Raw genomic sequence first — 14985 nt, 5'->3', positions numbered from 1 at the left:
CCCCACAGGTAATCAATCCAGGCAGTGCACTATGGCATTATTTTTGTGCCACTATTCTGAGCACACGTAAAAAAGAATTTGAGCTCACGTAAAAAAAAAATTTGCAAGTGCAAGTGTTGCATTTTGAGGAGAAATTTATTTTGAGCAAAGAAAAGCTAAAGTTGAGCGAACAAAATTCACTGCTGCGTGCAAAAAAATGTATTTCAGTGTTTGCTATTATCCATATACACACACAATAGCAGCCCCTCTCGCTCAGCTTTTGCATTTGTTCTTGCTCAGACCTCTGTGGACCTGCTCGCAGTGTGTCGCTCGTGCTCTCAACATTTCTGCCTCTGCTCTTTCAACTCTTTCTGTACACCGTTATATTTGTGCCACAAAACCAATTGGCTGTTTTGGTCTCCAATCAGCTTGTTAGCTACAGTAGCCAAACCCAAGCAAATATCCCAGAATGCATTTCATCCAAAAGTCAAACGAGGCAGTGGCGGAGGAACGCAGAGTGGCGGAGGAATGCAGAGTGGCGGAGATTAAAATATGACTCTTTCTGAATCACAAAATGAACTTTTAAGATATTTTCAGGTCAGAATGTTGCTGTGTAAACTTCAAATATCTGCTCGATTTATCAAGACATCACATATTTGCAAAAGTGCTCTAATATTTTTGGAGATGCCCGTCAACACAACTGGACTGGCCATTGGGCATACCGGGCATTTGCCCAGTGGGCCGATGGTGATTTTTTGTTTTTATGTTTCTTTTTGTAACGGTATAAACAATGAAAGGTGGTGGATTGGCCAATTGGTCATGATCGACCCTCCCTCTTCTGTTGCTACTTCAATCAAGAAACTGATCAATGATCAGCTGATCGGCTTTTCTCTATTGTTTGTTTATCACCCACTTTGCGCCAGAAAGAGGAAAACAGTAGTGATGTGTCAGTCGCGAACAAAACGGCTCTTAGAGCTGGCTCTTTGAAGTGAACGACGCGAGCCGGCTCCTCATTGGGAGCCTTGTTCTTTTTTTTTTCCTTTCTCTCACCTGCTCTCTCGCACTTTTTTTCACTTCACTCCGCACGTGAGCCTTGTGCTTGGGCTGGGCAGAGGGGGAAAGGGGGGCAGTTACACTCGCAGTAGCACAGGAACAGAGCGGGAGGGAAAGAGAGAGAAAGAGAGCCAGGGACAACAACAAGAGACAACATCATCACATTAGAAAGGTATAGTAATCATCACAACTATTTTCAGTTGCGGATGATAAAGGATTCAGAAAGTTTATTCATGCAGTGAATCCTATGCAATTCCAAGCAGGAAAACACTCTCCCAAAAAATCATCCCAGGCCTATATGACAGAGAATGTTCATCTTCTTTTTGTTTTGCATATTTTAATTTATATTTGATTGTGTTGTGGTTTGCAGTGTTTTGTGTTGTTTCACTTTAAATTTGTTTAAAAGGAAAAAGCTGAAAATTTAAATAGTTAAAAGTTGAAATGTAAATAATTCTTTTTTGTATTTTATAATTTATTTATTACATTTGCGCCAGTGAATGAATGGAGTGAATAAATAAAAGTATATTTACGGTGGCTCCTAGAGACAAAGCAATTACAAACTCCAAAACATGTACAAACTGTATGTATGTAGATAGATAGATAGATAGATAGATAGATAGATAGATAGATGTAGATATATATAGACTTATCTGACAACCTGGTGCCTGACCAAGCAGATCAAACCTCTGGCTAAGGCTTAGGGGTCCTACTCCCCATACCCGCACTCCACTCAACCTGAACCTGCATTTCTTATATATAATGACGCAGGTGAGTTGTTTTGTCAAAAAATGTGTGCAATTGCAAGAAGCTCCTTGGGAAATGTATTTTTATTCTACACACTATTAACATAAACACAGCACTTTTGGAGAATTTTATTTTATTTTGTGCAGGGCCTTGCAGGTGGTGAGAGCTTTCAGTAAGCTAAATAAGATTAAAACCTATTTGAGTTCCACTAGGTCTCAGGACAGAGATGTATTTTAGTCTGATATATTTGTTTGAAAATCGATATCCAGAGGATTATTTAAGTTAAATTTGCATGAAAATTTAAATTCAGTTTAAATTCACAAAGGTAACATATATTTTATTTGTATTTGGTGTAAGACACCGATCAATGTAAATAAATTAAAACAAAATAAAATAAAAGTTATCATAAAAATATTAAAAAGTAAAAAATCGCCTCCACATATCTCATAAATCTTGCATTAAATAGAAAAATATATTATCTAAGCAGAATACTGATCGACAGCTGCGCAGTGTTATATTTCCAAGGTTGGCATGGTTTGCAATATTAAAGTAAAGTTATATTTTTTTCATGGGGCCTTGCTAACACTTCTGCCTGTGAGCCATGCACTGCAAACAGCTTGGGTGTCTGGACTGTTAGCAATTATTGTTATATGCCATCTGAAAAAGATTTAAGTCCAATAAATTTAAAAGAAAAACTAAAAAAAAAAAACTAAAAAAAAAAAGCAGGAGACAGTCATTTTGATAACTGCCAACACAAATACAATTATTGTTTAAAAAGCAAGTTTGCAACATACAATAAAAACATCAATTTTAATAATAATTGTATCATTTTAATTCATAATTTTAAGAGCTTAAAATAATTGTGGTCACAACCATAACATTCAACAATACATGTTAAAAATGAGCAACTACAATGCTAAATAATCCAAATCCAAAAGAATAAACATAAATCCCTTGCCACAAATTATTACTCACACCAGAATGAGTTCATCATCTTCTGGAATTCCCACAGAAGAGATGCTGACTCCCCCTTAGACATACTTCCTTTTCAAGACTCCTTCCAATTACACAACAGAAGCGAAGTTACAAATGAAAGCAAAAACATAAAAGCAAACTGCTACATGAGCAAGGAGTTGAAGGCTTGCAGACATAGCAGTCTGGAGGCTGGATAAGAGGTTGCGTGGTCAGAGATAGATGTGGATGAGATGATAAACTTTGCCTGTTCTATTTTTAAAATAATTACTTAAAATGTGTTTCTTAAAGCTTTCAGCTTTGAGGTTGGTTTAGTATCTAGGCAATCAGCTGTTCAGTCTGTTTCACAGTGAGCACTCTGTTTCTATACAGTCTTAATTTTAGCGCAACTAATCCCACAAGTTATCCACAATTCTAAAATTCTTCCATAAAAATTTAATTATTTAGAGGTGTTAGTTATGGTGTTCATGAAAAAACTGAAACAATCAAACAATCAAAGAGTGAATGTTATAAAAGCGAATACTAAGATGTTAATTTTGAAGCGTTTCACACAGGAGAGCAATTTTAAATTAATTTACTTTGAAGTCCTTGTTAGACTTAATTAATGTGTTTTTGTTTGTACAGTTTTAACAACGATGATGAGACTGAGTGTTTACATAAAAGCTTTTATGATTTGTTGATAGGTGTCAAGTTTTTTTGAAGTAATTATTGGTTAAAATCAGTAGTAATTTTTATTGGACATAGAAAAAAATCAAATTAATACAAGAAACAATAGCTCACTAAAGAAAAGGAAAACATGACCAAAAAAACACAAATTACAATTGTGTTGAGGTAAAAGATTTGCATGTAATGGTTGTGTGTTCTACATCAGTGAGGTACTAGCAAACTAACTGTAAAATAAACATCAAATCACTGTTTCACAAGAAGCTGATGAAGACATCCTTGTTCGAGTGCTTCAAACAGACTATAACTCTGTCTAAACAAATCATCTCTTTCAACGAGGTGTGGCCATGATATGGTATCTACAGGGCACATTAATAAAACTGCTATATTCTGGAATGAAGTTTATACTGTCAGGGCCTCCAGCACAGGAAAAAGTGAAATCCTGTAGCAATGATGCTATGAAAAGAAAAAGTTCCATACGGGCCAGAGACTCGCCAACACAGTTTCTCTTCCCTGTAGAGATACACAAAGGACTCTGGTTAAAAATAATTGCTTTTCACTGTAAATATCAAGATATTTGGAAAAGAATTATGTCAACATGCAAAAGAGCTGGATGATCAATAACTGTGTGTTGAGTCTTTACCTGCAGAGAATGGCATGAATGCAGGACTTTTCTTAAAGTTGCCATTATTGTCCAAGAAGTGCTGGGGATTGAAGGACCTGGGAGTGGCCCATTGCTTTTCCTCTTTTAGCACAGAGTGTAACAGCGGAATAATTACAGTGTCCTATTCAAAACATATATCTTGTTAGTGTTGCTGCTTTTAACATTATTCTCTGACTTGATATACAATAGATTCTGTAATACACATGAGATCTTGGAATTGAGAATACCTTTGGGATTGTATAACCCCTGAAGGATATGTCATTCAGTGTGTAGTGAGGGAGGCTGAGAGGGACATGGTCAAGAAAACGTTGCACTTCATGGATGACAGCAAGTGTAAAATGGAGGGACTTCCTGTCGTCCATCCTGGGACAACGGCCTTTTCCAATAACAGTGTCAATCTCTTGCTGCATTTTCTCTGGACACAGAAAAGCAGAAACTATTACCACTCTGAACTGTTTTTACGTCCACCAAGGGACTTATTCCTAACCATAATGTATTAGTATTGTATGTATTGTAAAGTAAATTCACAGTCTTACCTTGTATTTGGGGGTATTTAATCAGCATGCTAAGAGCATATCTCAGGGTGGAGCTGGTGGTCTGTGTTCCAGCCAGAAACAGAGTCATTATTGTAGAGACCAAATTGTCATAGTGGAACTCAGTTGTGGAAATCTCCTTTTCCTGAGAGAAGAAAGTTGTCATTGTTTTTCTGTGCTTCTCTGTACTTCGATGTGTCTCTCTTTATATTTTTTCTCTTTCTGTCTGTGTGAGTGTATATTTGTGTGTGCATCTAGATCCGTTCTGGCTTCTAGCCCTTTGTTCCTGCACACCTGAGGTGAATAAGCTCATCTGTTTGTCATCAGTTATTATCTTACTGTTATATCTTACTTTAATAGACTCCAATTTGTTCATATAAATGGAGAGACCTCTTCACACATTAAGGTTAATTATGGAGTTCCACAGGGTTCAGTGCTAGGGCCAACTCTGTTTACATTATACATGCTTCCCTTAGGCAGTATCATCAAAAGGCATAGCATACAGTTTCACTGCTATGCAGATGACACCCAGCTTTATCTATCCATGAACCCAGATAACACACACCAATTAGTTAAACTGCTGGGATGTCTTAAAAACATAAAGACCTGGATGACCTCTAATTTTCTGCTTGAAAATTAAGATAAAACTGAGGTTATTGGATTTGGCCCTGAAAATCTTAAGAAATATGGTATCTAACCAGATTCTTACTCTGGATGGCATTACCTTGGCCTCCAGTAACACTGTGAGGAACATTGGAGTCATTTTTGACCAGGATATATCCTTCAATGCGTATATTAAACACATTTGTAGGGCTGCTTTCTTCCATTTGTGCAGTATCTGAAATATCCTGTCCCAGACTGATGCCTGACTAGAAAGAGAGAGCATTTTTCTGCTATATTGTCATGATCTTGAGTCGGTGACTCAGTGTTTTGTGTTTTGTATTATTAATAGTCTTTTGCTTTCATTATTATGTAGAATTTTTAGTCTCTTGGTTTCTGTGCCTTCCCTGTGGTTCCACATTTAGTTACTCTTGTGTCTCAGTGTCTCGTCTAGTCTCTTTTTTCATTCCCAAAGCCTCAGTGTTAAACTCGCATGTCTTGTCTCCACTGATGTATTTTGTCATGCTTCCTGTTTTATTTTGATAGTCCTTTACCCATGTTCAGTATATTGAGGTTTGTTTGCCCTTTGTCTTGTTATGTGCGATTATTCCCAGCTGTGCTCTCCTCCTGTGTCTCATTCCCTCATTATCCCGCTGTCTATTTAAGACCCGTGTCCTTCCTCTGTTTGTTGCTGGCTTGTCTGCGTTTCATCCTCTGCATTTTCTGTGTTCCAGCTTCCATGTCCATTGCCTCTGATTTTCATGTTCAGGCTCTAATCTCAGGATCACAAGGTTTAAAACTACTTATAAACACACACACACACACAAAGTAACTCCACCAGAGTGCCTATTTCGGGTCACTTTTGCCGGTCCAAGCCCGGATAAAGGAGTAGGGTTGGAATTGTAACATTAAAAAAACAGTAATTGCTAAAAAGAAATTTAATTTGTAGTTCTAAATAAATTATAAATGCATTTAGGACGTTTTTTACTCACTTTATGTCTCTTCCACGATGTTATTTTTCTCTCCTACAACCCAGGTTACAATTATATTAGCATGACCAATTATGCATATTAGGCGATGACGTCATTTAGCGACTTCTAGCGACTTTTACGTCAGCCAATAGCGATTTTCCTTACTGAGGAGTTGGCAATGGAGAGATGAGCAACAGTAAGTTCATAGTAAGGCGAAAAACTTTTATTTTCAGGTTGACCGTCAGTTAACTGGAGCGTGAAAGCTGTTGTACACTACCGCGAGGTAAATATGAGTCTGTGAATTTTCTTTGACACTTAAGTGTCTTAAGTTACTGTGTAAAACGGGCTAACCTCTAACCGCGCTTAGCCGCTAGCGTAGCCTAGCATATTTGCTCAGCTCATGTCCTGCTCTGTATTCATGTATGTAGCTAATGCTAATATCGCTGAGACAGTATGTAAGAGCATGTAAATTGGTATTTAGCTCGGTTATGGGATTCAGTAGGAGGAGACAGACGTCTTGCTGGAGTACCGGAGGTCCCTTCTGCTGGTGTGTTGAACTTAAGTTTTAACGTGAGAATACGTGGATACTGCAACTGTGAGTGCTGTGGCCGGGCCCTGCTGGTGACCTTGACCCAGTTTCCCTAACTATCCCCTTGAACTGCCTGGAGGTATGAGTACTGTTGTTTGCACGTGCTTTTTATTTTACTGCTTGGCAACAAGTGAAGCAGCCATGTTGTTTCAGGTCCCAGTGCACCCAAGCCATGACTCAAGCCTGCAACAAGGTGCTTGTTAACAGAGAAAGACGGTTGCAGTTAAGGTGTGTGTGTCGGTGAGAGTCTGTGTGGGCCTACCATATTATTTATTTGGTTTCAGTTGATGTTGGATACTTGTCATTGCTCAACAAACTTTATTAATGTCACTTATTTTTCTTTTGTGTTATTGGAACTAATCGTCACTAAAGTGGAGTTAAATTTATAATTGACCTGCTTGCATGTGGTTTATTGTCATATAGTCAATTTTAATACACAATTCAGATCACAAGCATCAAAAAGGGAGTATCAGTAGTAAGTAACAACAGGAACCCAGGGCCCCTCTCAATAGAACGTGGGACGGGTGTTACAAATGAGTACTCTGAGTTTCTCCAAAATTACCGGATTCCTCCCTCTATCTCGAAAAGGAGAAACCAGCCACCCTTTGAAGAAATGTCATTTTCTTCATCTATGTCCCTCACCTCATGAGGGACATAGATTAACCAGTAAATCAAAGGCCTTACTTTTATGTTCGGCTCTCTCTTCACTACAATGGAGCTGGATATCATTTACATTACTGCAACTATCACCAATCCATCTGTCAATCTCCCATGTCCCTCTCCTCTCACTTGGGAATAAAACCCTGAGATACTTAAAGCTAACCACTAGCAGCACTTGGGTGCACTTTTCCAGCTGAGAACCTTGACCTTAAACTTGGAAGCGCTAATTCTCATTTCCACCACTTCACACTTGGCTACAAACCATTCCAGTTCAAGTTAAAGGTCACCACTTGATGTAACCAACAGAACCACATAATCTGCAAAAGACAGGGAGATCGTGAGACCCCCAAAGTGGAATCCTTCCGTCACTTTGCTACACCTAGAAATTCTGTCCATAAAAAAAAAAAAACAGAATCATTGACCTCATAATCCCTAAGCAATTCTCGCACAATCTACCAAGGGACTTGGCTGAATGGCTTTTCCAAGTCTACAAACCACTGTTCAGTGGTTGGGCAAAATCACATGCACCCTCAAATATCCTTGGTAGGATAAAGAGGCGGTCCAGTTTTCCATGATGAGGACAAAAGCTGCATCGTTCCTCCTGAATCCAAGGTTCAACTTACAGACACTCTCCTCTCCAGTACCCTGCCACCTTCCGAGAGAGACTGAGAATCCCCTTATAGTTGGAACATACTAACCAGCTCCCCTCCTTGCAGAGGAGAAACATCTACCTCGTTTGCCACTTTAGCCTAGATTTCGATTAGGCTTTACATCCACTACCTGAAGGAACTCGGGCTGAATTCCTGAGGGGCCTTGCCGAGGAATTGTTGAAATACCCCCTTAGAGCTTCTGTTTCCTCAAGAGAAGACATGTCAGTGAGATCGAGGAGATCCTCGAAGTATGCCTGCCTCAACCACTCAATATTTCCGGTTACTGTCTGCAACAATCCACTATGTATACTATATTAGTATAGCACCACTCAGTGTTGCCAACTTAGCAACTTTGTCGCTATATTTAGCGAGTTTTCAGACCCCCTTAGCGACTTTTTTTCTAAAAAGCGACTAGCAACAAATCTGTCGACTTTTTGTGGTGTTCTTGGAGACTTATGACGACTTTTTGATGTGAAAGCACATATCGCTGTTACACTCAACAAGCAGCGGGTGCTGCCGTGGTAACCTCACCCGTGCCAAAATGCTCACAGGCGGCACATAGTCCTCAAGCAGCAGTCGCCCCCATGATGATATTCACCCCAATGCATGCAAACCGCAAATGAGTCGCGCATGAGCGAAGCAGCTGCTGCACCCCCCCAGACTGTAATGCAGGGTGGGAGCAGTGGTAAATGTACATTTTTCTTTGGCTAAAATAAATCAGTGCACTAAAATTCATCATTTCCGTCATTGCAGTGAGGTTTGCTCTGTCCATTTTGATTGTTAATAGTTAAAAATATTCTTCTTTTACTGTTACTTTTTGTGGATGACAATGTTTAAAACTACTTAAAAACACACATGCCAAAAAAGTAATTCCGTCAGAGTGCCTATTTCGGGTCACTTTTGCCGGTCCCAAGTCCAGATAAAGGAGGAGGGTTGGAATTATTGAAAACTATAATTGGTAAGAGAAATTTAATTTGTAGTTCTAAATATATTCTAAATGCTTTTAGGGTGTTTGTTTATGCCTCTTCCACAATGTTGTGTCTCTCTCCTACAGTGTCTGTTACAATTACATACGCAGGACCAATTATGCAAATTAGGCAATGACGATATTTAGCGACTTCTAGCAACTTTTAGGACAGCCAATAGCGATTTTCCTTACTGGGGAGTTGGCAACACTGGCACAATTTTCCCCTCCTTAGTCAGCTGATGATGGGTGAAAATTGCTTTGTGGCTGACTGAAAGTCTTGCACCATGATCTCACTAAACTCCCACACAAATTTTTTCTTCAGCTACTGCTGGTGCTATACTCTGCGAGCAGCCAGAGGTCAACACAATGGCTGTATCCCAATTCAGGGTCTGCATGCTTCTGAGGCCACATTTAAAGGTCAATTACGTCACAGCGACACAACAAATGCTGTCCCAATTCAAAGGTTGCTCCAAATGCGGCCAACAAATGTGTCCTTCATTTTCCCGAATTTGAAGGATGGGTCGGGTGTATCCTTCTTGGCCCAACCTGTCCCAGAATTCATAGCATGTCGGTGGGTGTGGATAATTTTTTCGAGAAAAAAAAAAACGGCAGATGGCTGAAGTGGGGCAGCAGAAGAGTAAACTTTTAAAAGTAAGTACTGAATATTATGTCACTTATTTATGTGCAAATGTTTGATAACAAAGAACATTAAAACATTACTGTTGGCCACATGTCGGCAAAGTTCTGTGACATTAGTGATGTTAGTATTTTCAGCGTCAACTTGGTCTTGAAGCCTTTACTTTAAAGCCTTTACTTTGGTGGTACTTGGGCTCACTGTAGTGAGTTTTTTTTTTAGATTAAATTATATACCATCATGGAGGTATGTAAAGACGACACGAGAGTTCCCAAGGCTATTTCTGGGAGCCTGGGTCAAACAGAAAACGTCTCCCGAAGCGTGAGTCCTCAATGAAGAACAGCCTTTCCTTATTGCCAGCGGTCACGGCCACTACAGAGCGCTGGTGGGCTCGTTTCCCTGGGCCTTAAAACTGCAAGGTGGCAGATAGCGCCATGCTGCGGCGCCAAACACTGATGGTAAAAACACAGCCCTTTTCCGCAGTGCCGTAATCCCAGCCACCATCGATGAGTCGGAGGCCACCGGGAGAATTGGTGCAGGCGGGGGAGATGCCGTCGGTGAGTCGGGAACTATCGCCTGGATGCTGAAGCTCCTGGTAGCCAGGAGAATGCGATCCGCTTCTTCTGCCAGTGAGCAGTAATCCTTCGCAGCCAGCAGTGGAGAGTTGGCGAGGCCAGCTCGCACTGTTGGAGGAAGACGTGAGTGAAGAGGAATCCGCCATCATCTGTTCTTAGCAAGGACAGCGTGCTCTCTGTGAGTTCGAGAGCGGTACCATCACCCAGGCCAGAGAGAGAGAGGAGTTTCTTGGCGCGCTCTGCGTCGGAGAGGGAGTAGCTCAGCAGCAGCACCTTGACAGCGGTGTATTTCCCTTGGATGGGGGGATCCCGGAGGATGGTCATCACACGGCGGGTGGACAGCAGATCCAGTGAGGCCACCACATGATGGTATTTCGTGTTGTCGGCTGAAACGCCACGAAGAGCAAACTGAGTTTCGACGTGCACAAAGCATGAAGGAGGGTCGTGAAGCCAAAAATCCGGCAGCTTAACTACCACAGCAAAAATAAAAACGTACAGCTCTGCTATCACTTCTGACATAAATTAAGACAGAAAACTAAACAGCAGTGGCGTTTATAGGGTTACTGAAGTTGGGCTAGCTGGTATATAATGATGTGCTGTGTGGTGGCTAGCTACACAGCTATGGTTAGCATAACATGAACACAGTGAAGCTGGAGGATGAACGCTAACTTTTTTTCCACTCGATAAAAGTTAATGTGCTTAGAGACAAATGCAGTTAGATGGCAGGATCCTGTAAAAGGACCAAACTTCAGTGAGGAGAACAACTGAGATAATCCATCCACAATGCGAGGTTAGTCATTAATATAATGCTGCGTGGGCTGGGCTGTAGTTACATCATAAGCTTTTAAAAACTTAGCTTTAAAATGAATAGTGGTGATAAAAACCGAGAGAGGCCAACAGTGATCACTGACTTTTTGGGGGGGCTTGTTCAGACTAAATAGAACAAGATGCAGAAGAATTAAAACATGTTAAAAACACAAAGCTTTAATAAATGCAGAGTATTTGGACCCGGAAGCAGGATTCACCACGTCATCACTTAAAGACCAGATATCCCACCTGCTGTGAATGTTTTAATGCAGTACAGTTGTTATTATTATGACTCGTCACATCCTGTTTATGACAGTTAAAATAAATAACATTCATATAAGAATTCAGATTGTCTTGTGTAAATTCTATATGGTGTTAAATAGGCCTATACTACTGTACTTTAATGTCGGTCACAAGGGTGGTACTTCAAAGCCATATATTTTATGAGGTGGGGATTCACTGCTTATGAATCCTGCTTGTGAAAACAACCTACGGTGTCCTGGTGCCACCTGGTCTTATCAACAACTTTCTGCTTGAACACACTGTTCATTATAGGTAAACTGGCACACAAGTTCAATAACAGGCACACTCCTTCAGATCTCAGTGTGATTACCCAAGTCAGTGTTGAATTCCCCCATTAGGACAATAAAGTTTCCAGTCTGGTTACCACCCATTCCCCCATTGATGTCAAGAAGGCCGGGAACTCTGAACTGTTGTTAAGCACATAAGTGCAAACGACTGTAAGGGCACAGTCCCCAACCTGAAGGGGCAGGGAAACAACTCACTTGTAAACCAGTTAAACTTCCAATGTGCAGGCAAAAAACTGAGGAGATACAAGTACACTGATTGGAACTCCAGATTGGAACTTAGTCCAGCCCGTCAAAAGGAGTTTGGTTCCAGAGCCCGTGCAATGTGTTGAAATAAGCCTGACCACATCTAGCTGGGGGTCTTTTAATTTAACATCATGCTCCTTACCCACTAGAAAGATAATGTTCCTTGTCCCAAAAGCCTTCTTCATAGCGATTATCTGAATCGGTTTTCATTTGGTCCCTTACCCAGGACAAGTTTGCCTTAGGAGACCCTGTCACAAACAAATTCCTCCAACAACATGCAAACCTTTCCACCAAAAGAAGGTGACAATTCACAGAGGAGTGTTTAAAATCATTCATAGCAAAATTAGGAAAATGATTTTTAGCACTTTAGATTATATTAATTACCTAGATTAATAAACATAGTATTTGTAGTTTTGAGTTTTCTTCCATAAATTATGCTTAAGTTTTCCAACCTGGTTGATTTGAATAAGGAAGGAGTCTATGTAGTCTCGTGGGGAGCTGGGGTCCAATGTGTCTTCGTGTTCTTGGATCTTCATCTTGATAAACTTTCTCACCTCTTCATACTCTGCAAAAATTTTTTGATGGGGGCCAGGAAGATGGTCCATGAGTTTCGGAAAGAGGTTGTACATCTGTTGTAAGGAAGCATAGCAACATACATTCTTGTGACAATGATACATCTACTGTGTTTGGATCATTTTTACAGTATGATTTTCAAAAGACGTATATACTCTTATACAAAATATGAAAACCAAATTAAAAAGCATTTCTATTTAATTTTTAATTTCGCTCCCACTTTCAGTTACCTGACCCACAGGGCTGCTGTTAACCTTTTCTATATGAGAAAGTATGGTAAGAAGGCGCAAGAACTGCTTGTCTTCATAGCTGAACCGTTGACCAAAAACCAGGCAGCAGATCACGTTAGACACAGTACAGCTCAATAAGAATGTGGGGTCAAATGGTGCACCTGCAAGAGAAGGGGAATCATCTGTCAAATTAACTAAGATCTTCAGTTTAGTTATGACATGCCCACACTTCCAACTTTCCCACTGTTTAGTGAGTTTTTTTAAAGAGATTTAAAGAGTATGTTTGCTGGCACATGGCTTTCCAAAATAGCTGTTTTCATGCATTGGAATGTGTTTTCTGAGATCAGTTGTTGTGAACCTGTTGTGTTAACAACCTGAAGCTCACAAAAACACTCTGTTTTAGTAGATCATATTGGGTTTTTTGGGTGGCTGTGGTGGGTGTCAATTCAGTACTGGAAAATAATGGGTTAGTGGGATTAGCCCACTGTGGTATGTTTCTATCTTGCTAAACTTAAGACTGATTATTTTCCATTAGTGTTATAGTGTCCTGTAATGTTCAGTGCACTTGATAGTCTAGGATGATGTGTCAGTGAGTTTAACACTGGTCCTTGTCTCTTTCTTTAGGACATTCTCATGGCAGAGAGTGTGTACACCCAGAGTTGTAGTTAAATATAGGTATATGCGTGTGGTCACTAGGGGTGATAGTGCTCCATATAGTGATGTATTTATTTTCACGTATCGGCATTTCAATTTTTTATGTAATATAAATATAGGTACATAGGCTATGCATAGTAAATTTATTTTCAATTATCAGCGTTTTATTTTTTTTTAAATGTTATATAAATATAGGTATACAGCTTCATGTGAAATGACCTTTCAGCACCTGAAACTATACCTTTTAATTTATGTATGTAATCCCTCATATGTTCACTCTCTTCTTGGATCCATTCATCCATCCCCTTGCGTCCCATCCCAAAGTCTCTTAGAGTGGTCAGTGTGAAGCGTCGCAGCTGACGCCAGCGTTCCCCATTACTGCTCCCTATACCTGAAAGGTTAAACCACTCACCAAAGTAATGGAAGAGAAGCCATGCTGATTCATGAAAGAATTAAAGCACTAGGAATCAAAATCACTTTGCCTTGACAAAGACAAAATATTTGAGTGATCAGCTTTACCGTATTTCTTGTTAGGGTTGTGTATAAATGGAGTTGGTGCTCTGCCTGTGAAGTCATCTGCTTGATCCACCAAGGCTTCTTTCACAGCATCATATCCTACCAGAAGTACTGTCCGCTGCCAGCCTAGGTATACTGTCATCACTGGCCCGTAGGTTTCACTGAACTAAAGATATGTAAAATGATTTATTTAAATCATTTAAATTAAATAAGTCATTTATTTAAATGAACATTCAGCTGAAGTTTTGTCTAAATGCCAACATGCTGTCAAAGTTAAATTTGGTGTGTTTATAGAAAGTGTGTCAGTCTCCTCAAATTATGAGAAAAACTATTGTACAACTTAAAAAACAGCACAAATATTTAAAAAAGTGAACTCTTACCTTAACAAAGCTTTTAAAAGGTGCTTTTTTGTCTATCTGTAGAAGGTTTCCTATGAGAGGAAGTGCAGTGGGTCCTGGAGGCAAATGCCAGTTCCTTTTGTGTTTCATATTAAACATCCACAGCAGAGCTAAGATTAAACCTGCCAAGATCACAGTTGCACAAGATTCCATCCTGCTCTATATAATCTAAAAACTATAAAATAATAAACAAAAATACAAGACAGCAGCAAGTCAAGGAACTAGAAGCAAAAGGAAATTTTTTCAACTAAGACTCAGTGTTATGAGAACAACGAAGTTCACACTACAACTACACAAATAAAGCAACAGAGAGCCCTGTTGAAAGAAGAACTCAAAGACAATATAATTTGGGATTAAGACTGCAAAGTTTAACTAAGAGTAAAACTATATTAATAGGAATAAAACAGGATAAATCAAACTGTAATAAAAACAGAACTTAATATGCCAGCAACCCAAAAGCTTGGCTCCAAGACCCAGGACAATCACATATAAACTGTTCTTAAAGAGATCTGTTTATATTTAACAGGGAGTTTGCGTAAGCATGGAACATGACACTGGTGAGCTTACTGATTAACCACTCTTCTTAGTTAACCTTTAATTTATTATGTTTTTTAGAATTTTTTTAAAACTGTGAAACATTTTATTGCGGCTCCAAAACCAACAGCAGCGGTAGGCTAGATGACACACAACAATAAACAGATGAAATGCACTTCTGCGCTA

At 39.6% G+C, this 14985-nt stretch overlaps 1 protein-coding gene across 1 annotated transcript; it reads right to left on the bottom strand.

The window, feature by feature from the left end:
- Positions 1-3742: 3742 nt before the first annotated feature.
- Positions 3743-14418, bottom strand: LOC134640945 (cytochrome P450 2F3-like). The gene is made up of 9 exons (XM_063493053.1): positions 14248-14418; positions 13871-14033; positions 13593-13742; positions 12698-12858; positions 12347-12523; positions 4612-4753; positions 4303-4490; positions 4055-4196; positions 3743-3924 (listed from the first exon to the last, which is right to left on the bottom strand). Exons 1-9 carry the CDS (start codon positions 14416-14418, stop codon positions 3743-3745), a joined length of 1476 nt encoding a protein of 491 aa, XP_063349123.1.
- Positions 14419-14985: the final 567 nt, after the last annotated feature.

Source organism: Pelmatolapia mariae, linkage group LG14, assembly GCF_036321145.2.
Source record: "Pelmatolapia mariae isolate MD_Pm_ZW linkage group LG14, Pm_UMD_F_2, whole genome shotgun sequence".
NCBI lineage: Eukaryota > Metazoa > Chordata > Actinopteri > Cichliformes > Cichlidae > Pelmatolapia > Pelmatolapia mariae.
The sequence above is the reverse complement of the archived record's forward strand: the minus strand, read 5'-3'. Positions and strand labels throughout refer to the sequence as shown.